General features: G+C 55.8%; 2 protein-coding genes across 2 annotated transcripts in view; both read right to left on the reverse strand.

The window, feature by feature from the left end:
- The window catches only part of STARD3 (StAR related lipid transfer domain containing 3), a 32,561-nt gene extending 18,720 nt beyond the window's left edge, over positions 1 to 13,841 (reverse strand). The window contains exon 1 of the mRNA XM_065909457.1: positions 13,723 to 13,841. The gene's annotated coding sequence lies outside the window, so the exon portion shown is untranslated. The remainder of the gene's footprint in view (positions 1 to 13,722) is intronic.
- A 527-nt stretch (positions 13,842 to 14,368) lies between these two features.
- On the reverse strand, positions 14,369 to 23,145 carry PPP1R1B (protein phosphatase 1 regulatory inhibitor subunit 1B). The gene is made up of 8 exons (XM_065909566.1): positions 22,972 to 23,145; positions 22,658 to 22,825; positions 20,984 to 21,044; positions 20,704 to 20,726; positions 20,172 to 20,247; positions 16,906 to 17,103; positions 15,227 to 15,346; positions 14,369 to 15,138 (listed from the first exon to the last, which is right to left on the reverse strand). Exons 2-8 carry the CDS (start codon positions 22,736 to 22,738, stop codon positions 15,089 to 15,091), a joined length of 609 nt encoding a protein of 202 aa, XP_065765638.1. The 5' UTR covers positions 22,739 to 22,825; positions 22,972 to 23,145; the 3' UTR covers positions 14,369 to 15,088.
- Positions 23,146 to 23,595: the final 450 nt, after the last annotated feature.

The following is a 23,595-nucleotide window of genomic DNA, read 5'->3' on the forward strand; positions in this document are numbered from 1 at the left end:
CCCGGGGGTCAACGACTTCGGCCTCTGCCCCCGTCTGATTCTTTTGTTGAACTTTGGCGCCGATACTGTGCCGCGCGGCTTCTGGTCTGCATTCTGTGTGTCTGTACTGTCAGTGTGTTGGTGTACTTTTGTGTCCCCCTTCCCTCCGGCATGGGACCCAGACTAACTACCCCCCTAAGTTTGACTCTAGAGCAGTGGAAGGACGTCAAAGGACGAGCCAGTAACCTGTCAGTAGAAATCAGGAGGAAAAAGTGGCAAACCCTTTGCGGCTCCGAGTGGCCAGCCTTCAATGTGGGATGGCCTCAGGAGGGCAGTTTTAACATTGATTGTATTTTGCAGATCAAAGAACGGGTGTTTGACACAGGACTTCATGGACACCCTGACCAAGTCCCCTACATAATTACCTGGGAGAGTCTGGCCCAGGACCCGCCATCCTGGGTGGCACCTTTCGTGGCAGAAAAGCCGAAGATTCCCGGTGCCGATATACCCACGGCCCCACCAGCCCAGTCCCCTCTTTACCCCATTTTAGAAAAAGAAAAATCGACCGCCAAAATGAAACCAGTCATCCCGCCGGAAGATCCAGTTCTAATTGATCTCCTGTCTGAAGTTCCCCCTCCCTATCAACCCCCTCCAGTACCAGGTTCTCTGGCCAGGCCACCCCCGTCCGCCTCCCCTGAGGCCCGCTCCCCTGATACCACCGGCCCAGCGGCGACCAGCGGGGAGATTAATACTTCATATCCCGTCGCCTCCCGGTTGGGCCAACGAAGAGATCAGGGAGAGGGAGGATCGGAAGAATGGAGGTCCCAGTTATTTCCCTGAGGACTGTGGGGGGACCAGGAAACCAAGTCCAATACTGGCCATTCTCGGCCTCTGATTTGTATAACTGGAAGACTCATAACCCACCCTTCTCTAAAGATCCAACAGCCCACACAGGGCTAATTGAGTCCATCTTACTAACCCATCAGCCCACCTGGGATGATTGTCAACAGCTTTTGCAGGCTCTGCTGACCGTAGAAGAGAGACAGAGAGTTGTCCTGGAAACAAGAAAAAACGTGCCTGGGCCCAACGGGGCCCCTACTCTCCTTCCAAATGAAATTGATGCAGCCTTCCCCCTGACGCGTCCGGACTGGGACTACAACGCCCCTGCTGGTAGGGAGCAGCTCCGTCTCTATCGCCAGGTTCTCCTCGCGGGTCTCAAGGGTGCCGGGAGACGCCCCACCAATTTGGCCCAGGTAAGAGCAGTAACACAGGGACCGGAGGAGACCCCGGCGGCTTTCCTTGAAAGGCTCATGGAGGCATACCGTATGTATACCCCTTTCGATCCTAGTAGCCCCGAGCATAGGGGAAATGTCTCCATGGCCTTCATAGGGCAGTCGGCGACGGACATTAGAAATAAATTACAAAGGTTAGAAGGACTTCAAGATTATAGCTTGCAGGACCTAGTGAGAGAAGCAGAAAAGATTTACAATAAGAGAGAAACTCCAGAAGAAAGAGCAGAAAGGCTTAGGAAAGTGCAAGAAGAGAGAGAGGACAGATTGAGAAAAGAACAGGAAGAAAAAGAAGAGAAACAAGAAAAAAAGGCGTAACAGAGAGTTGAGCAGAATTTTGGCCACCGTAGTTCAGCCTAGGTCAGAGCCAGGAAGGAGAGATAGGTTGGGAGGCAATAGGCGACCGAGAATAGACCGTGACCAATGTGCCTACTGTAAAGAGAGAGGCCATTGGATAAAAGACTGCCCAAAGAAACCACGGGATTTGCGAAGAGAATCCTCCAAGGTCTTGTCCTTGGATGAAGATTAGGACAGTCAGGGCCAGGAGCCCCCCCCCCCCCCCGAGCCCCGGGTAACATTAAAAATAGGGGGGCAGCCAGTGACCTTTATGGTGGACACAGGAGCTCAGCACTCTGTATTAACCCAGACCAACGGACCCATGAGCACCAGGACCGCGTGGGTACAAGGAGCTACAGGAGGAAAGCTCTGCCGATGGACTACTGAACGGAAGGTGCACCTGGCCTCCAGTAAGGTGACTCATTCCTTCCTCCATGTTCCGGACTGTCCGTTCCCCTTGTTGGGGAGGGAACTTCTCTCTAAAGTCGGAGCCCAAATTCAGTTTCATGAAAAGGGGGGCCTCCATTACAGGACCCGGAGGGGCCCCCCTTCAAATTTTGACCATAAAGTTAGAAGATGAATACAAATTATTAGAGTCCAAAACCTTGCCGATGGGTCCCATCCAAGACTGGATACGGAAGTACCCTCTAGCCTGGGCAGAGACTGCAGGAATGGGGCTAGCAATGGGACAGCCGCCCATTGTCGTTGAATTAAATCCTCGGCTACCCCCATTTCGGTGAAACAGTACCCCATGTCTGAGGAGGCTTACAAGGGAATCAGACTCCATATACAACGGCTCCTCAAGCTGGGCGTCCTTGAGCCCTGCAGATCAGCCTGGAACACTCCCCTACTCCCTGTCAAGAAGCCAGGTACGGGAGATTACCGGCCAGTGCAGGACTTGAGAGAAATAAACAAGCGGGTAGAAGACATCCACCCAACAGTGCCGAACCCGTACAATCTGCTTAGCACCCTACCCCCTTCCCATATCTGGTATATGGTATTGGATTTAAAAGATGCCTTCTTTTGCCTGAGGCTAAGTCCACAAAGCCGACCCTTGTTCGCTTTTGAATGGAGAGATCCAGAAGCTGGCCTGTCAGGGCAGCTGACATGGACTAGACTACCGCAAGGATTCAAAAATAGCCCCACCCTGTTTGATGAAGCCCTACATCAAGACCTGGCTGCCTTTCGGACACAACACCCCGCCCTGGTGCTTCTGCAGTATGTAGATGACCTGCTGCTGGCGGCCCCCACGGAACTGGATTGCAACAAAGGTACGGGGGCCCTGTTGGAGACTCTGGGAGAACTGGGGTACCGCGCCTCGGCAAAGAAAGCCCAAATTTGCCAAACTAAAGTGAATTATCTGGGGTACCAGCTAGAAAATGGACAGCGATGGCTGACAGAAGCCCGGAAACAAACGGTATCACAGATACCACCCCCAACAACTCCCCGCCAGATGAGAGAGTTTCTAGGCACTGAGGGATTCTGTAGGCTTTGGATTCCCGGGTTCGCAGAAATGGCAGCACCCCTTTACCCCCTAACCAAGCAAAACACCCCCTTCCTTTGGGGAAAGGCCCAACAAGAAGCATTTGATAACATCAAAAAGGCCCTCTTGAGTGCCCCAGCCCTAGGGCTCCCGGACATATCCAAGCCCTTTGAGCTCTTCGTAGACGAAAAAGAAGGGATTGCTAAGCGGGTACTAACTCAAAAGCTAGGACCCTGGAAGAGGCCCATCGCATATCTCTTCAAAAGATTGGACAATGTTGCGGCAGGCTGGCCACCATGCCTACGGATGGTGGCGGCCATTGCCACGCTTATCAAAGACTCTAACAAATTAACCATGGGCCAACCCCTTAAAATAACTGCACCCCATGCTGTAGAGACTATAGTCCGCCAGCCTCCAGACCGCTGGCTCTCAAATGCCCGAATGACTCACTACCAGTCCTTGCTGCTGGATACGGAGCGAGTGCGTTTTGGTCCAGCCGCCGCCCTCAACCCTGCTACGCTCCTCCCGGATCCCCAAGAAGGGACCCCACACGACTGCCAGCAAATCCTGGCAGAAGTGCATGAAACCAGGAAAGACCTCACCGACCAACCACTGGCAGACGCAGAGATCACCTGGTTTACGGATGGGAGCAGCTACCTTTTAGAGGGCGAGCGGAAAGCCGGGGCTGCAGTAGTTGACGGAGAAAACGTCATTTGGGCCAGCGCTCTGCCTCCGTGAACCTCGGCCCAAAGGGCTGAACTCATCGCCCTCATGCAAGCACTCAGGAAGGCGGAAGGTAAGAAAGCCAACATATACACTGATAGCCGGTATGCCTTCGCCACGGCACATGTACATGGAGAAATATATAGAAGGAGGGGGTTGCTGACTTCAGAAGGCAGAGAAATAAAAAATAAAAGAGAAATATTAGATTTACTACAAGCCTTGTTCTTACCAAAGAAACTAGGGATAATCCATTGCCCAGGCCACCAAAAGGGAGATACACCCATTGCACGGGGAAATCGGCTGGCAGATATAACTGCTAAACAAGCGGCACTAGGCCCCCAAATACTAACCGTCTCACTCGAGTCAGCATCAAAAAATGATGATGATGCGGCACTTGTTTATAGTGAAGCAGACCTAGACTTCCTTCAAGGACTTGGGGCGGACTATGATAAGGTCCATAACAGATGGATATACCAAGGGAAAACAGTGATGCCTCAAAGCACCGCCAAGAGACTTTTGACTCACCTGCATAGACTGACCCACTTGGGAAAAAGAAAAATGGCTGACCTCCTAAATGAAAATAAATTAGACTATTACATCCCTCAGAGAGACTTACTGATACAACAAATTGTAAACGGTTGTGAGGCCTGTGCAAAAGTAAACGCTGGCAGACTAAAACTCCCCTCCGGAGTTCGAGCCAGGGGGCATAGGCCTGGAGTCCACTGGGAAGTGGATTTCACCGAGATTAAATCAGGCCTATATAATAACAAGTATTTGCTAGTGTTCATAGATACCTTCTCAGGATGGGTAGAAGCATATCCCACAAAGAAAAAAAACAGCTCAAGTTGTGGTCAAGAAGCTCCTCGAAGAAATTTTTCCCCGATTCGGCTTACCTAAGGTACTCGGGTCAGATAACGGTCCGGCCTTTGTCTCCCAGGTAAGTCAGTTGGTGGCCAAATCATTGGGGATTGATTGGAAGTTACATTGTGCCTACAGACCCCAGAGTTCAGGACAGGTAAAAAGGATGAATAGAACAATTAAAGAGACCTTAACCAAATTAACGCTGGAGACTGGCACTAGAGACTGGGTTCAACTCCTACCACTGGCTTTATATCGAGCCAGAAATACCCCCGGCCCACACGGGCTCACCCCGTTTGAAATCATCTATGGAAGCCCCCCGCCAGCTACATCCTTCTTTGATCCTGATGTCCTTGTGACTTCCCCTACCCTGCAGGCCCACCTACAGGCTCTGCAGCTGGTGCAACAAGAAATCTGGAAGTCCGTATCAGCCGCATACCGTGTGGATAACCCTATTTCCTGTCCCCAACCCTTTAAGATCGGTGACACAGTGTTGGTGTGGAGACATCAAACCAAGACTTTGGAACCTTGCTGGAAAGGACCCTACACCATCCTCTTGGCCACTCCTACCGCACTAAAGGTAGATGGGATTGCAGCATGGATACACGCTTCCCACGTAAAAGCTGCACCCGGCCGCTGCTGCGAGGAGACGCCAGAACACGGATGGAAACTCCACCGCACTCAAAATCCTCTAAAGCTAAGACTTTCTCGCTTATAATGATTCTGCTATTTGTCCGGGGCATCTCGCCCTCGGTTCAGGAGGGCGGGAGCCCCCACCAGGTGTACCGTATCACCTGGAGAGTTTTCAACACAGAAACCGGAGAGACAGCAACTGAGACTACCGGTGTAGCCCCAGTCTCCATGTATTTCCCCAGTTTGACTGTAGATCTGTGTGACATAGTGGGAGAAAGCTGGGATCCCAACCCCCAAGAGCCCTTCCCTGGATATGGATGCTTACACCCCGGGTGGCGGGTAAAAACCCGAGCACTTGACTTTTATGTATGTCCGGGTCACTCACGGACCCGTCCTGAAGTCCAGAGGTGTGGAGGGCCCCCAGAGGGATACTGCAAGGCCTGGGGATGTGAAACAACAAGAACCCTAAGTTTTAAGATTAAAACTAATGACACAGAAAAGGGGGGAATGAAAGAATCTGAAAAACACCACGAAATTCCCTGGCCTGTGTAAATTTTCTACTTGCGCAGAATTTTCCGTTTGCAAAATAAGGATAGAGAAATGTAAACGGAACGTCTATAGGTTTCCCAATAACTGCACAAACAAGCCTGCTGTTTTCCGGAACCAACTGACGTCCAGCACCTGTACTCACAGATAAGATAACCCCATATGATACACATTATGTTACTTTTATGTTACTCATTCACTGTACTGGATGTGCTAACAATGTGGCTTCTGCCTATAAAAGTCAGCTTACACTGCTATACGGTGCGACTCTGCCTCCGAGGAGACTAGAGTCGCCCGGCTTGTGCAAACCGACAATAAAACCTCTTGCATATTGCATCTGCTGGACTGGCTTACTGAATCTCGGGAGCTCCTCTCCGGAACAGAGACCTGACGTTTGGGTCTTACACAACCAGCTCTCTGCCAGTCTCTGCCTGACATTTCCTGACCAAAGCAAGTCTGCAACGTGCCTATGTCTGTCACTCACTCGGCAAGACTCCGAGGCTGCACCTGGAAACGGGGACTGGGGGATACCTGTATTGACCCTGGGCCACCTTGGTGGATCAGAGGAGACAGCCGTGCGTGGGGAGCATGGAGAACAGCCCATGACACCACGGAGGAAGGGCTCCGTAGATGGGAACCACGGCTGCCACCACCACCTCTGTGGGCCTCTCACCCTCTCCTCTGCCCAGCTTCCCACGGACGGTCAGGCCAACCTACACAAGTTCCAGCCAGAGCTCCCTCCACCAGCCAGGCTCTGTGACCCAGAGCAGGCCAACACGTCATCTATGTCCAGAAATGATTCTCACCTCAGAGCAGTGTGGCTCCTCAAACCTTCTTCCCAGGCCCGCGGGGCAGCAGCCATGGACTCAAAACACGTACCCCAGGCTACATTCCTCAGGAAATGCTGGCCCCAGCCCCACTGGCCACGGGGTTTTCCCTGAGGGGTCCCTGCTACTGCTGCTCAGGCACTTCGGACGTGCCTGACCCTTCTGTGACCCCACGGACTGTAGTGCACCAGGCTCCTTTGACCATGGAATTCTCCAGGCAAGAATACTGGTTGCCACGCCCTCCTCCTGGGATCTTCCTGACCCAGGGATCGAACCCAAGTCTCCTGCATCTCCTGTATTGCAAGTGGGTTCTTTACCTGCTGAGCCATTGGGGAAGCCCTGAGGGGTCCCTAACTAAGCACAAATCAGGAGGAATCAGTGAAGCCAAGAAACGATTGGATGCCAACCCAGGAGACAGTTCAAAGCCTGGATTCCCACCTTGTACGCGCGAGCATGCTGTCCCTTCAGTCATGTCCAACTCTTCGCGACCCTGTGGACTGCAGCATGCCATGCTCCCCTGTCCATGGGATTCTCCAGGCAAGAATACCGGAGTAGGTTGTCACGTCCTTCTCCAGGAGATCTTCCCCATCCAGGGATTGAACCTGGGTCTTCTGTGACTCCTGCATTGCAGGCGGATTCTCTACTGCTGAGCCACTGGGGAAGCCCGCAGTCCCACCTTACTAGTCACTGAACCTCTCTGTGCCTCGGTGTTCTTCTCTATAAAATGCGGGTAATGGTAGTATCTACTTCTTAGAGGTATTATAAGGTTTAGGCAACTTATTACAGGTAAGGACCCAGAACAGCCCCCGACAGAGTGACCACTATGGAAGGCTTAGCTGATGTGACCCCTGTCTCATCTTAGGTGGAAACAGTCTTGAGTTCTGACAGCCTCTGTGAGACGGCTTCAGGCCAGGGCTGGGGTTGCTCTGGATGGAGACTCTGTTAACACCCAGGTTAATGGAGAATCCACAGCCGGGCGGGAGACAGAGGCGCTGTGTGCAGAAGAGGTCGGCCTCAGGTTGTGTTCTGCCACTGGCCAGCCGGGAGGACGTTGGCTCAGGGAGGGAGAACAGCAGACCAAACAGGCCTGCGCACCATCCAGACGGCCAGAAGGAACCAATCCGGGCTGGCAGTGGCCCCGGCCGGCCCCCTGCAGACGTCCGCTCCTTCACTCCTGCATCCGCTGCCAGGAGCTGTGGAGATGACGAGACTGAAGCCTTGAGAGGCCTGCCCACAGCCTGCCCTGGACAGGGCGGAGCTCACCCCAGGGGCACGTGGGCTTCCCCCAGGGCTGGGCTAAATCCAAATGTGGCCACCTTCAGGGCCTGTGGGGAGTGAGGTGTCACAAGACCCCAAAGGGTTTAACAGCCAGGGCCTGTAGAGAGCTCAGTGCCTTGCCCTCCTCATCCGAACCACGAACAAATCCTTCCAAGTCCAGCCAGTATCCGCCACTGCTCACCAGTATCAGTACCCTGCCTGAGCCACCATCTCACATGTGTAACAGCTTCCTGACCGCCTCCTTACCCTGGTCCCAAGTCTGTTCTCAACACAGCAGACAGAGAGACCATGGTCAAAGTCAGGCTGCACCTCCTTGACATCACAAACTTCCAGCAGCCTCCAGCTCCCCCACAGTAAAGGCCAAAGTCCCCGTCCTGGCCTACAAGCCTCCTCTTCCCCTGCTTCTTTCTGCCTCAGCCACACGGCTCTGTGGACACATCCAGCACGCTCCTACCCCAGGACCCTTGCTCCTCTGGCGTGTCTGGAGCGCCTCCCCTTGGTCTCTGCAACGTTCCCTCCCTCTGGAGAGGTCTTCCCTGGACCCTCTATTCAGCCCCAGCCTGCATCTCCTCACCCTGCTTCCTTCTTCACAGCACTCATCACCCCAGACATTATTTGTTTACTGGTCTGCTTCCTGCCTGTCTTCTCCCACTGGGTCAGGGACGCCCTGCCTGCTCACGGCTGCCTGCCCGGTTCCGGCACCAGTCTCACAGCAAACACTGAGGAAGTGTGTTGAAACGACCCAGCATCACATGTCCAGGTGCTCGTGCACACACTCACACCCAGTCCTGGAGGAGCGGCCCCACCTGACCAGCCTCTGCTGGACTGGACTCCACCCTCAGTTGGAATCTCGTGTTACCCAGAGCCCAGGCACTTCCTCCACCAGCAGGCAAGGGGGAGGACTGGTTTCCCAGGCAGCCTCAGGCAGGGTAGAGGCTCCCCTCCTCTTCTCTGAGCCCAGACAGGAAAAGGCCTGGGGGCAGGTTTAAACCCCTCGGATAGCGAGGGTCCCCACCACTCGTCTCTTGCGACGGGGTTGACACCCTCCCCCAATACTCTCCAGATCACTGGCTGTTCCCAGGACACAGCATGGCCAGTTGGTCTCCCTTCATGCCTCCAGTTCCCCTGGGGGGACCTCTTAACTCTTTAGAGACCAGTTCAAAAGTTGCCTCCTGGACAAACCTCACTCTCAGCTTAGGCTTCCCCAAGAACAGATCTCGGGGCCCTGGCTCAGCACTTCAATCCCCACACCCTGAGGCTTGAGCCTCAAACTCATCTCTCCCCGAGCCCGTGAGGCCCAGGTCACAGCGTTTGGCCATGCACATGGCAAGAAGGTTCACTGGCCTGTGGATCACCCTGGAATGAGGGACAGGGCATAGATTTGGGGGTTGGTCAGGAGACCTGGAGTCAAAAGCCGAGGGCCATTCTTTATTACGCTGTGTGCCTTTGAGTCTCTCTGAAACTCAGTCTTGTCATCTGTAAAACGGGGATGGTAGAGTGCCCACATCACAGAGCTGTTGAAAGAAATAACAGCTGCAGTGTGCCTGTGTTTAGTTAACAGCAGCTATGACTACTACATTGGGAAATCCCTGGTGGCTTGGAGGGTAAAGCATCTGCCTGCAATGCGGGAGACCCAGGATTGATCCCTGCATAGGGGAAGATCCTCTGGAGAAGGAAATGGCAACCCACTCCAGGATTCTTGCCTGAAAAATCCCATGGACGGAGGAACCTGGTAGGCTACAGTCCATGGGGTCGCAAAGAGTCGGACACGACTGAGTGACTTCACTTCGCTTCATGACTACTATCAGCGGCCATGGGAACAGTGTTAGAGGCAGGGCCCCGGGCCAGGCACATGCAGCATGGCATTCTGCCCAAACTGAGGGCCCATCAGTACTGCTGGCTGGTAGGAGAGGCCCTGATCTCAGGGAGCTGACCCAGGATGGTACATATGAGACTCTCCTGAAGTTCAGAGATTGGTGGCCTATGCCATCAGCCTCGGCACATTAGCTTCCTGGTCCCTACTCTGCCCCACCCAGAGGGCTTGGAAGTTCCCTGGAGAGCCCAGGACACAGCAGCAGTGACAAGTAAGATCTCAGAGGCCAAGCCAGGCTCTTTCTCTCTTCCTTCTGAGGAAGTGAACAGGGCCCAGTCAAGACAAAACAGAAACCATATTCATCACGGAACACTCCCACCCTGCCCTAGCCCAGGAGGTTCTGAAGTACAGTTTACTGGGCTTTCCTTGTGGCTCAGCTGGTAAAGAATCCACCTGCAATGCAGGAGACCTGGGTTTGATCCCTGGGTTGGGAAGATCCCCTGGAGGAGGGAAAGGCTACCCACTCCAGTATTCTGGCCTGGAGAATTCCATGGATTGTATGCGGTAGCAAACAATTGGGTGATTGGGCAACTTTCACTTTCACTTACTGGAAAATCCTATCAAACTGAGATCTACTCAGCCCTGCAGCTCCCTCCACATGCCAGGCCCTATTAAATGTCAGGGATGTCCCCAGCTCTGTGACTCTATGACCCCAAAGGGCCCTGCAGGGGTGGGGGTCTGCAGAACAGACTCCTCCCAGCACTGGCCCTGACCAGCCCCTTCCCAGGCAGAAAAAGCTCAGAGGGACATAAAACAGGCAGGATGGTATATCTCCCTTGTCCTTTGTCCCACTGATGTGGCAAATGTCTCACTGGGGACTAGGAGCCCAGGGAAGTTTCTGGGACACAGTTGTAGACCTGGAGTCAGAAGACAGTTCCTGCTGAGTGAACCTGACCGCACCTCCCAAGTCTCAGCTTCCTTGTCTGTAAAATGGGGCCAACAATCTCTGTCATTGAATGCAACAAGTGTGAGCTGTCACATGTACAGAATTTTTGGTCTCACCCACACCCCTTCCCCCAAACAAGGCCAAGTGTCGGAGAGCTTGGTTTACCACAGCAGGTAAACTGAGAGCCTACAGCATGACAGCCATGTGTTGGTCCCTGGGGATATTCACTCAGGGGGTCCAGGTCTGAGAAGGGAGGCTGACAGATAAAGGCACTGTGCCACACTGCGATCAGCACGTTCAGGGAGGGATGAACAAAGGACAGTGGGCTCCCAGAGAAAGGAGCATCTGACCCAGGCTACAGTGGGGGAGGTCAGGAAAGCCACAGGGAGGAGGAGTCATCTGACCCAGGCCTCCGCATCTATCAGCCGGAGGCAAGGAAGATGGGCACTCCAGGGCTTGAACAAAAGCCCAGAATCTGGTTTAAAACACGGGCCCAGCCCACAGGCATGCATGCTGACCTTACCCCTAGGGACCTGCCCCCAAACATGGGCACCAAGCCTCCAGACCTCCCCAGGACATGGTCCCTGCAGGCTCCTAACCCAAGGGGATACTCCTTCGTGGCTAGGTGAAGAAAGGAATCTGCCCTTATGGCCACCTCAGCCCCCTCCCCTGAAAGAGCTCTCCAACTGGAGGATGTAGCTTTCCATTCTCTGAGCTCACCCTGGGCTCTACCTCCTGCTGGTACTCATTCTGTCACTCAGGGCCCCTAACTGTCAGCTCCTCTGGGAACTCACTTTTGGCCTTTTTCTTCCTTGGGTTTCCAGAGTTCTGTGTACATTTCTCTAGAATTCATGCTTGGCCTCTAACATTTATCCATTTCCAGATTCATTTCCTGAGCAGAAAGACATAGGGTCTAGGTCTTCTACTGTTTTGAATCCTTACCAGTCAAATTCAGATCCTGCCCCTAATGCCCTCTACCCCAGCATTTTATTTACTGACAAAGAGTCAGGCTTTGGGGCTCTGAGACAGAATGAGAAGCCATATCAACTGTTCTCAAGCAGTTGATAAAATTAAAAGTCAGAATCACTGTTCTTTATCCTTCTTATGTAAACAGTAGTAACAGTTAACACTAATTTATTGCGCACACCTCCGCTCACCATTTTAAGCCCTAAACACACACTATTTCATTTAATCCTCACGATAACTGTGCTAGGTAGGCACAGAATATCTCCATTTGACAAACGAAACTGAAGCACTGCCTTCATCAATTTCATAAGATAGTACCAGGACCCAGGAAGTCCAGTTCAGGAGTCTGTATCCTCCATCATCATGCTATCCTGGACAGGGTGTTGCAGGGACTCAGATGGGACAATATTTAGCCTTGGGCAGGGGCGGGGATCCAGAGGCAATGTTGCCTGAGCAGAGCACTAAAGGTCAAGTAAAAGGTAGGCAGTAGGTAAGAGGAGAAGGGGCTTTCTAGGCAGTGGGGCTGGTGCATGCAAAGCCATGGAGACACAAAATGGCAAAGTGCGGGCAAGCGCATCCTGCAATGTCATATTATTGGACCTCAGGGTACACATAGGGTAGGAAAGAGAGTCATGTAATCTGTACTAAAGATTCAGCCTTTCCCACAGGCAATGGGAAACCATCCAAGGGTTTTAAGCAAGGAAGTGATGTTATGAGACATCTTTTTCAAGGACCACAAGAGTTACAGTTGGGAGACTGGGTTGCAGGCAGCCGTGAACTGGAAGTTGCTGGGAAGTCTCCACAATCATCCAGGTGCAAAACATATCAACAAGGGTGCTGACCACAGAGTTAGAGGCATGGGACCAGGTTTGAAGCGTGTTAAGGAAGTTAGCTGAACCAGGTCACCTCTTAGAGATGAGAACTCAGAAAGAAGAGGAAGTATAAGATGAGTCTCAGGTTTCTGGCTAGGATGGGGTAGTTGAGAACAAATGAATCTGCAGGGGAAAAGAGCAGTTCGACTTTAGAGAGCCTGAGTGGCAGCTGAAGCAGAGCTGTCCAACTGGTGGCTGGACGGCCAGGTCTGAGGCTCCAGGAAGGGCCTGGCTGAAGCTGGAGATCTGGGTGCCTTTCTCGCACCTAAAGTTGAAGCCAGGCTTCCCAGGTGGCTCAGTGGTAAAGAAGAATCCACCTGCCAATTCAGGAGCCGCAGGACACACAGGTTCGATCCCTGAAGGAGGAAATGGCAACCCACTCCAGTATTCTTGCTGGGATAACCCCATTGACAGAGGAGCCTGGAGGACTACAGTCCAAGAGGTCACAGTTACACACGACTGAGCCTCTGAACACACACGGACGCAAAGCTGAAACCACGAGAGTAGATGAGACCATCCAGATTCAGTGTACAGAGTAAGGGGCTGGGCAAGAGGAAACTGTGAAACGGTGCTTCTGCAGTCAGAGCAGTAGGAAGAAAATAAGGGGATGCTGACGTGGAGGAAGCCAAAAAGGGGGGAAGGGACACATATCCACTATTTCAATTACGAGTTAGCGTCATTGGTGTTATGCACCTTTAAGAACTCAAGAAAGATATCAAAGAGCCCTCCTGATGTCCATTAAGAAGTCATTCACTTCCATTTCCAAAGGAAGTTGAGGGAGCCCGGATGACAGTGAGACGGAGACCTACAGGAACTTGTAGGTATTTTCCTGCTCATTCTTAACCCTGACACCTCCCCATATCCAGTTCTTGCCCTTAATACCCAGACACCACCCCCTCACAGTGAAAAGGAAAGCTATGGAGGGCGATCCGGGACGCCCTTCCCGGACTCTTTCGAGTGGGCGGAGCCGCGGACTGTCAGCGCCGGAGACCCCTGAATCCCGTGCGGGGTGGAGCTGGGCCGAGCTGAGGAAGGGGGCGGAACGTGGGGCGCAGGGCGTGTGGGAAGGGTCGGACGGAACCACGAACGGACACCCGCTAGGGAGACGGGATCCGCTGGCAAGACGTAGCCCTCGTACCACCACCTGGTCCCAGTGACCTCTTGCGGACCCACCTGCTCCAGGTCAGCCACGACCCCGGCTCTTCCTACCCGCAACCGCAATCTGACTCCGCCGCCCCAGCAGCGCCTCCGAGCGGAAAGGGAGCTCCTGTCGCCACTTCCGCCACTGAGTCCGCCCCCGAGAGCGATCCGGGACGTGCGTAGGACTGCAGCCCCGCCCCTTCTCCTCAGCCCCGCCCCCAAGCCCTCGGGCCCCACCCCCCAAATCCGGAAGTGGGGACTGCAGCCAAAGTTAGGCTTGAAAAGAGCTTCCTAACGGAAGGGGGAGTTGGAAAGAAGCCCAGAGACATCATCCTTGTTGGGACACGAAAGCCTGGCACTGTGGAGAAAAAGGATCTTCCCGAGGGGAGGCGTGGGGGGGGGGGGGGGATGGGTCCTTTGTAGGATTTCAATTACTCTTGAAGGACTTCTCTCCCCCACCCCCTTTCAGCCATCCTTAGCGGGATCTAGAACTGCTAAGGTCTTTCCCAAGAGGGTTTGGAGCTTGTCTGCAGTCAAGGCTCCAAGCTAGAGGACTGGACACTAGGGTCGAGGACCTGACTCTTGGATGACTACCACGTAGGGAAACCTGTTACCTCCTCCCTCTCCTTTCCCCTGAAAGAGAAGTCTCAGCACAGTTATTTACAAAGATTTATTACAGGTTCAGGCCAGGAGTCAGGGAAGAGGGGAAGGGGCAGAGCAGCTGGAGGACAAGGAGAGCTTGGCTCCCCCACCATGTGCCCCCCTAAGGACTTGTACTAGGCGGCATTCCTGGCATCAAAGCACACATAAAATGCAACAAAGCAGTCTCTGCCAGTCCATCTTCCAGGCACCCAGGCTGGGGAGCAGGTGATAAGGGGGAAGATTTACCAAAAGTTGAGGCCATGGAAAAGATGCCTGAATTCTGGGCCCTGGTAGAAGGCAGTGAAGGGGTGATGACTTGGAATTGCTCAAGGGATGGAGAAAGATCTGTGGGCACTTACAAGTTCTCAGTATCCTTTTCCCCCAGATCTTAGGGTCTTGCCCTGTGGGTTTCCTGTGCCCAGGGGAGAGGGTCTAGGGAGTAGAATTGTGAAGGATGAATCTTTGTCCCCCATTTACTGGATTTCCCAATGCAAGCTCTCCCATCCCACCTCCCGCTGGGTGTATGGGGGAATGACTGGCAGGGGTAGGCATAAGGCAGCAAGTGCCCAGGGACTCTGGGCATCAGCCAAAGGTGGGCAGACAAGCAAACACAGACCAGCCTTAGTCTTCTAAAAGTCAGAAGCCGCAGCCCTAGCAAGTGAGGGGCAGGGTACAAAATAGGGTGTGAACAGAGTGGGTTTCTGGAGAACATCAATGCCTCCCCCCACTTCCTTCCAGGAGATGCAGGGCTGGGTGCCTATGTGCCAGGCTCAGGGTGGGCAGGGCGCTGTGGCTCCTCCCCGGGTTCTGCAAAGCAAGCAGAGGGACTTAGAGCATGGCCATGCCCACTAAGATCCCAGCCCTGCCTCCTCAGCCCCCCACTCCCAAGTCTCACCATTCACTGCTGGGTCTTCCACTTGGTCCTCAGAGCTTCCGTCTCTCTGGGGCCCATCCAGAGGAGGCGGGCGCTCCCAGAGACCCTCCAGACCTTGGCCATAAGTTGTCTTCTGCCCAGCTGGGGACAGGAAAGAAGGGATAAAAACAGGAGCTCTGAGTATCCATCTAGCTGCCCTAGAACATGAGCCAAGTCCAGCCGCTGGCTGAGACTAAGCTTTCTGAGGGTGTCATGGTGTAGTGGAGTGAGCACTGGACTAAGTACCTCCCGTGACTAACCACATGTCTTAGATAAGTCATTATTACCTCTCTGAAGGGGCTGGTAGGAGGGAAGTTCTGTAGACTGCCTTAAATGATAGTTAACACCCACTGCCAGCACCTAGGAGCCACTCCAGGCTTGGTGGCAACTGATATTTGTTTCTTGGACATCTTGCCATTTGACCCACTGCCCTGCACTTTCCTGAGAGAACGGTCTCCTCTCACCTCCTCTTCACCTGTTCTGGGGGTGTCAGTGGGAGTCAACTCAACGCTTGCAGCTGAAGCTTTTGCTTCCACATCTGATGCCCCCAGCACCAATGCAGAGCAGAGGCCTATGCCATTTTGAGGCAGGGTGCAAAGAGTGGACACTGCAAGCAGTGATGGTTGGTTATTTTTCATCCCCATAAATAATGGGACCAAAACATTGAATATGCATTCAGAGGGTTAGAAGTGGTCAGGCATGGAAAAAATAGCCCTGGGAGGGGCTGAGATCTTCCTGCCTAGGAATTCTTTGGGTCTTGGGACCCGGCTCTGTAGAATTTGGGATCTGGGGTCTCTAGCTCTGAGGCCTTCTGTGTAGGTCTTAGGCCCCTCTCTGGCCTCTCTCTTCCCAGGCAGTTGGGGTTGGAGGTGCAGACAACCGGGTTGGTTCTTGAATCCTAGATTCTCCATCCAGACACTAGAGGGCACCCTTTCACCTCCAGCCTGCTGCTGCTGCTGCTGCTAAGTCGCTTCAGTCGTGTCCGACTCTGTGCGACCCCATAGACGGCAGCCCACCAGGCTCTCCTGTCCCTGGGATTCTCCAGGCAAGAGCACTGGAGTGGGTTGCCATTTCCTTCTCCAATGCATGAAAGTGAAAAGTGAAAGTGAAGTCGCTCAGTCGTGTTCGACTCTTCGCGACCGTCCATGAGATTTTCCAGGCAAGAGTCCTGGAGTGGGGTGCTCACCTCCAGCCTAGGAAATTAGAAAAGCAGGAGAGAACCACAGGTTCCTGAGACAACTTATCAACCAGTCCTGTGTCTCCCAGCAGAGACCACATCCTGTATCCAGAAATGCAGGCGACGGAGGCCCTGGACACTCTTAGTCCTCTATCCCTCATCTCTTTACACCTCCCAGTGGCCATGGATGGGAAGTCCTTTCTTGGGTCTAGCCCCAAACCTCATGTAGCCTTGCCTTAATTCTTAGGGAAGAGAGGAATTACTAGGGAAAACCTGATAGGGAGAAGGACGGAATCAAGTATGGGAACAGCCCAGGTGTCAGGTAAAGCTGAGTGCGAGGCATCCTGTGGGGTGAGAGAGTAAGAAGGCCCTTTACATGTGGGAGAAACTGTAAACTGGGAGGGGGTGTCCCAGGACACTCAAGGAGGACCCCACCCAAGCCCATGGTTGGTGAAACTCAGGCTTCACAGCCCCTTCCGCTTACCAGACCCCCTGCTGCCCTTCAGGACTTCCGCCTGGCTGTCCTCCTCCTCTTCTTCATCCTCCTCCTCTTCTTCCTCCTCTTCCTCTCTCGGGTAGCCCAGTTCCCGCAGCTCCCCCAGTTCATCCTCCTCCTCCGAGGCCTGGTTCTCACCCAGGTTGCTGATGGACTGCAGGTGAGACTCAGCAATGCGCTGCACGGCTGGCACAGGGGGGCCAGGAAGGCACGGGTCAGCCAGGCCCGAGAAGGAGCCCAGGGAGCAGGAGAGGCACGTGGCCCAACCCCAGCCTCCTTCCTGGGGGCTGGGGCAGAGCTGACCCCCGCAGGGATCTAGTTCAAACACTACAGGCTGCTGCTCAGCCTGCTGGGGGCCAGACCAGGGCAGAAGCAGCAGGGGGTAGACTCTTGATCATGTTTGGCTCTTAAGCTGTCCAAAGATGCTGGGCCCCAGAGGCCAGCCCCAGGCATCTCCCTACGCCGTAGGGTGCCAAGCTGGACAAGACCAGGCGGGCAGAGCAACAGCTTAACATTCCTGGCTGGGGAGCTTGTCTACCAGCTACAGCCCCTGGAGAAGGTACGGGACTGGTGGGCCGGGCCCTGAGGCATTTGTCCTTTCAGTTTCTAGGGGAGTGCCCAGCCTGCTCATCGCTCACCCGGATCCTGCTTGCTGCCCATACTGGGCTTGGTCCCCACTCCCTGGCAGGGCTCCATCATAGATGCTATGCCACACACCCTGCCCCAGGCTCTAAGAGGCAGTAACAGTTCTGAGACTGAGGACATAATAGTCTGCAGCCAGTGATGTCCTTGCCTGGGGATGCAGCCTGCTTAGACACGGCCCCCACAATCTTGACCCACATCCCCAAGCTTTAGCTCCCTCTGCAGTGACCTAGAAAGCAGCAAACACCACCCACCCCCCCAACACCAACAAGGCCTGCTGGGATAGGACCTAGGAAGGGAACAGTGTGGGCAGCTGGAGAGAAGTTTCCAAAAGATGGAAAGGACGAGGGGGTTCAGAGATAAAGGCCAGGGCTGGAGGACTCTGGGAGAAAGGCAGGAGTGAAGGGGACCCTGGGAAGTGTGGCCGGGGCAGAGGCAGCAGGGGGCCAGGAGCTGGTGGGATTTAGAGCATTCAGGTCACTAAACTAGAGGCCTAGAGACCAGATGCTGATGGTCTAGGGGCTAGGGTTGCTGCAGCTGCTTCCTAATCTGCAGGCAGCCCCTCCCCTCAGAAAGCCCGAGGGGCAGATCCAGGCTGGAAACCTGTACAGGGAGCAGGGCCCGGCACTTCTGCCAACTCAGGGACAGGCACAGAGGGTGTATTGTGCTTGCCTGCTGCCCCGTCTGGCCCCGAGCTCCACCCAGTGCCTCCTGCTAACTCTGGGCAAACTACCCAGGCAATAAAAGTGCAATAAATCGCCCTTCCCTGTCCTTGGGGACTCAGCAAAGCTTCACCTTGAGCCAAGTGCAAAAGCTCAGCCTTGGAGAGCCCCCTTCAAGCCAAGACTCTAGGCTTCTCCCCCGACCAATCCCCCAACACTGCCAGAGGCTTTACTTTGCCCAGAAAGGGCGAAACCCACAACACACAGTGCCCTGGAAGTTCAGAAGGGTCCTCTGAGGGTTGGGGAAAGGAGGAAGGAGAGGAGGTGGCAGCCGGGGGAGGAGAGTTCAGTGCTTCAGTTCGTGAGCCACAGCGACAACAATAGGTGTGTGCGGCGCCCCGTGAGAGTCTCCCGCGTGCCTCTCCTGCCTCGTGCCTCTCAGGGCTCTCTGGGGTCTTCCCCCCTCTGCCTCCCGACTGCCTCCTTCTCTCTCTCTCTCTCTCCATCTCTGGGACCCTGAACTCCCCCCTGACTCAAGTCTCCCTTTTGGAAGCTCCAAGGTCCCCAGCACAGCCCCTCTCCTGGCCCCCTCCCAGGTCGCAGCCCAAAGGGGCCGTGGCGGTGGGGGCACATTCTGGCCAAGGCAGGCTGCCTGGGCAGCACCCTGGTCTGTTCTCTTCACCCCCGCCCGCTGCCCCTTGCTCACAATCAGGAGTCGAAGGGTGGTTCTTCCCTCTCACATCCACTTGCCCCCTACTCAGCCCAGGGTGCGGAGGAGAGAGACTTCTCATGCTCTCTCCTGAGAAGATGGCACCTCCTCCCTCACGCCTGCTTCAGGGGCTGGCCTTCCCCACATCCCCACAGGTCGGAAGGCCTTCTGAAAGCTACACCTGTGCCCACTTGCTGTCTCCGCATCTTCTCTCCTCTCCTAATTCTCTCTGCTCCCAACTGAGGCAGGCAGGCTGACAGCTGCACCTGTTGACCTTGGCCGGTGGTTGCGAGCTCACTTAAACCCACCCAATCGAGCTCTCAGCACACCCTTCTGCACACCCTTCCAGCCTCCCTCTCTCCCTCCATGGGAGGAGGGCGCTGGCCAGGCCAGAAGAGCTGGAGCTGAGCTGGGGGTGGGAAGGCATCCTAAGGCTTAGTGAGAAAAGGACCCTCCCCACACCCCCACCTGGCCCACCAACTTGTCTCTCCCTCAGCTCCCCCCTGGAAGCCAAGTCTCCAGGCAGCCCTGAAGACCCCCTGTGATTTCACACCTGCTCCTCCGTGCACGCCTTCCTCTCTCTTCCTGGAATACCCCTCCATGCCTGGCTCGCCTGTTGAATTCCTATCCATCCTTCAAGTCCCCTCTCCTCTGTAGCTCTCCTGGATGCTTTGGGGTGAAGGGCCCCAGGAGGGCTGAGGCTAGATCTTACCCTTATTCCACCCCCACCAGGGGGGCCTGGCATACACTAGGCGCTCCATAAGAGAGTGCTATAGGGGTGACCTGCCTTTGGGGATTGAAAGGAAAAGTAGGAACGGAAGAAGCATCGGTGTGCAGACCTGTGTGAAAGGCCAGGGAACGGGAGGGGAGAGCAAGGGGTGCGACCCTAAGAAGGTGCCCTGGGGGGGGCGGGCGGGGGAGGTGGTTCAGCGCATGCTTGCAGAGGCGGCAGAGAGCTGAGTCTCTTTATGTCGATGCCTACTTGTTATATACCTCTTTTCTTTCAACCCCGAAACCTGATTTTCAGACCCACACCATCCTTTTCAGCCTCAGGGCGCCTTGTTTTTCCAAGGCCACATTAAGAAGGAACTGGTCTCTGAGTTGGGGTTGGGGTGGGTGCACAAGACAGTCCCTCCCCATCAACAAAAGCTCAACGCTCCCCCCCACCCCGCCCTGCACACCCAGTGTCAGCCCAGTTCCAGGGGTCAAGGGGACAGGCAGACCATGGGTTGGGGGAGTACCTTTCAGCGAGGGGGGTGTGTAGGCACAGGGATTGGATCTCTTCGACTTGAGGTGGTGCCCCTCTCCTGAGGCTCTCTGCCGGGGAAGTGCCAGGTTAAATGGGCTCACAGAGACCCCTGGTCCTGTAACCCTCCCTCCATTCCATCCCCCCCCCCGCCCCCCCCCCCCCCCCCCCCCCGCCAGCTGCCCAGGGCAACTGCATTGACTGGTCCAGCCTCAGCTCTAGGTCCGGGCGCTGCTCCCACACCCCACACCCAGGCTGAAGCCACCTGGTGGTTTGGGGAGGGGCACTGTAGCCACGGCCTGGCTCAGGATGGGACCCTGGATTCTGGAGGCCCAGCCAGAGTCTGAGCAGAGCAAAGACGAGGGTAGAGGAGAATCTGCATCCTGGCACCAGGCATTCTCACCAAGGTGCCAATTGATATGCTAATGTCCTCCTGGGTGGCACCCTGAGCTAGCGGGGAAGTAATCCTGTCCACCCCATCACAAAGGGCCTGGCCTCCCTCCTTCCAGCTGCCCCTGGAAACTCACCTGGTGGGGTGAGGCCTCCTCCTCTGGGGAGCCAGGAAAAAGAAGAGAGAAAGAATCCGAATTATTGGTACTTTCCCCCAAAGTTCAGCCAGTCTCTGGGCCTTTTCCTTCCCGGGGTTGGGAGGTGTCTGGTCAATAAATGAGCCCAGTGGAGTTGGGCTCCTGGACCTTAACCCCCCATCCTCCATTCAGTCTCCTACTCAAGGGACTTTGGCAGGGGCCCCCAGAAGGCATCGCAGTTAGGGTGGGGCCAGGACTAGGGGGCAGGGAAGGGGCCCACCTGGTGAGGAGTGCTCTGAAAGCCGGAACAGCATGGCAGGGGTTGGTCTCCTGCGCCGGATCTAAGGAGACAGAGATGGGGAGAAGGGAGGGCAGGACTCTTGCAGCCCACTCCCCACCCCCCACCCAGGCATCAGGGAACAAACTGTGCTTTGGAGTCCCCAGGGAACCTTTGAATCAAAGACTGTCAGAGCTGAAAGGGACTCCAGAGCTCACCGAACCCCCTCATTTTACCGAGGTGAAAACCCAAGGCTCAGAGAGTTTCAGCAAAGAGCTCAAAGCCACACAGCATGGCAAGGCAGAGAAGGGCAAGAAAAGCCCACCTCTGGCTGCCAGCCAATGGCCGTCTCTCTCCATGGCTACTCCAGAACTGCCACCTCCCTCCGTATCTTCCCCTGCCATGGCCCTCCCTCTCCCCTTTATGAAGACATCGGACCTCAGGACCCGACGCTGGCTGTGGAAGATGGCACTCACGTGGCCTGCCCACCTAAAGTCAGCTCAGGGCTCCAGAGAAACCAGCCCCAGCTGCAGAGGGAGGCTGAGCCTCAACGGCAGGCACCTCCAACCTCACCCTGAGGCTCAGGCATGCGCCTGAGCCCCGGACACCCTGGGGCCTGGGTCTGGGCCCCTCTAGCAGTATCACTCAGGCTGTGGAACTCTTCACCCAGTCCTCATAAAACCTCCAAAGTCGCCCTCTTTGATACATAAGCCAAGCTGAAGGGGGGGGGGGGGGCACTCAGTACTCCCAGTAACTCCCCCACCCTTCCCCCTAGCTTGGCAATCAGATCCACTGTCAGTTAATTAGGTCCTCTTTGAGCTCCAGGGAAATGCACAAAGAGAACCAGGTGAATTAAGCTGAAACTGCCACCTCCCCCTGACAATCTCCCAACACTGCCCTCCAGGTCAAAAGCTGCTTGGGCCAGGGCCCAAACCGGTCCCCCCGCCGCCCCACCAACGACGTCTCTCAGCAAAGCGACTTGGCCCCCCTCTCTCTGCTCTGCTTCTCAACAACAGCAACAAGTGAATGGCTAAGTGGGGGGGGGGGGTGCCCGCACAAAACTCATGTCTCTTTCGCCATCAGGCCCCACATCTCATCCCCACCTTTGGAGGCCTCTGGTACCCAGTCCCCAGGAATGCTGTCCAGAGGACTCAGATGTCTGTGTAAGGACTTTCGGCTTCTGGAATGACTGGTCATCATTTCTCTCTCCACCCGCCCCGCCTCGCCCATGTTGTGGCTTTATCTAGAGGTCAGGACAAGGCTCGGGTGACCCCAGCCCAGGTATGCAGGGTGGGATTAGAGAGATGGCCAGAGCGTGGGGCAGGCAGGCGCAAGCCCGCTTTGTGTAACGGGTCAGTGGATCGTGTTTGTCATACCAGTGGTCCCCGAGGGACCCCAGGGAAGGAGGACACTGTGCAGGGTCCAGAGGACAGTCCTCCCTCTCTGGGGCCGCCGGGGATTCTCCCGCCCCGGGATCAGGTGCGAGGCCCCGGGAAAGGGAAAAAGTTACAGGAGTCTCCGGCGAACTTCACGCGCTGCCCCGCGCCCCCGCTGCGTCCGAGGCGGGCCGGGCGCCCGCGTCCCCCAGGCCAGTTCCGATCCCGGAGCGCAGAGGAGTCGGGGAGTGGGGGGTAGGGTAGGGGGGGCGCTGCCAGGGGTGGGGCGCAGCCCCCTTACCATCTCCACCTGGCGGGGGTCGAGCTGGCTGGGGGGTGCGGGCACGGAGAACTGGATCTTCTTGCGGTCCTTGGGGTCCATGGCGGGCGGGGCGCGCGTCGTGGGGTCTCGGGCTGCGATCCCGGCTCCGCTCCCCCGCGCTGCTTCGGGCGCCGCGGCGGCAGCGGGCTGAGTGCGGCAGAGAGGAGCTGGAGGGCTGTTCACGCACAGATAAAAATACCGCGCCGGCGAGGGGAGGGCGCGCGGGGGTGGGGGGCGGCCGCCGGCCCGCGGTTCTGGGGCTCCTGGGTGCCTCGGTCCCCTGGCGCCCGCACCTCGGGCTCGCGGGTCTGGTCTCTGTCCCTCCTTCCCTCCTCTCTCTGTGTCTCTCCAACCTTCCTCGATCTCCCTTGCTCCCTCTCCGCGAGTCTCCCTCTGTCTCTACTTCGCTCCTTCTCTCCGGGTCTCGCCCTCCGGCCCCAGCCTTGGGGTCCCCAGCCCGTCCCCTCGGCCCGGGACTGGCGCCCGGGCGCTTGGTGGGAGGGCTCAGGAGACCGCGGCCAATGGGCGCCGAGGAGCGTGTTCTCCCGGGCCGGGAGGAGGGCGGGGAGTGTGAGCCAGGACCGCGGGAGCGGCCTGGGGGCCCCCTGCCGACTCCCCAGAACTTGAAGCTGCATTATTGATGGAGTCCAGCAGGGAGGATAATGGGGGGAGGCCGAGGGGAGAGGGGCCGCGGGGCCCTGGGACTCTGACTTTAACCCCTTCCTGGCCTGGGTGCTTGGAGTTTCGCGGGGAGGCTGTGAGGTCGTGGAGAGAATAGCACCAGCGTGTCACGCTGTGAATGGGGGTGTCCTAGAAAGCGAGTGAGCGTGAAGGAGCGGGGTGTGCGTGGGAGGACACATGTCAGTCATCATGGCGGGGAGTGTGTGAAAGTGAGTGCCAGGGGCCCTGCGGCGCCT

This window comes from Muntiacus reevesi, chromosome 18 (assembly GCF_963930625.1).
Source record: "Muntiacus reevesi chromosome 18, mMunRee1.1, whole genome shotgun sequence".
Taxonomy (NCBI): Eukaryota; Metazoa; Chordata; class Mammalia; order Artiodactyla; family Cervidae; genus Muntiacus; species Muntiacus reevesi.

Coding starts and splice junctions, on each gene's coding strand:
- PPP1R1B (XM_065909566.1), bottom strand. CDS start 22,738: ATGGACCCCAAGGACCGCAAGAAGATCCAGTTCTCCGTGCCCGCACCC. Junction 20,727..20,983: donor TTCAGAGCACTCCTCACCAG/GTGGGCCCCTTC, acceptor CTGGCTCCCCAG/AGGAGGAGGCCTCACCCCAC. Junction 20,248..20,703: donor AGGAGGCCTCACCCCACCAG/GTGAGTTTCCAG, acceptor CTTCCCCGGCAG/AGAGCCTCAGGAGAGGGGCA.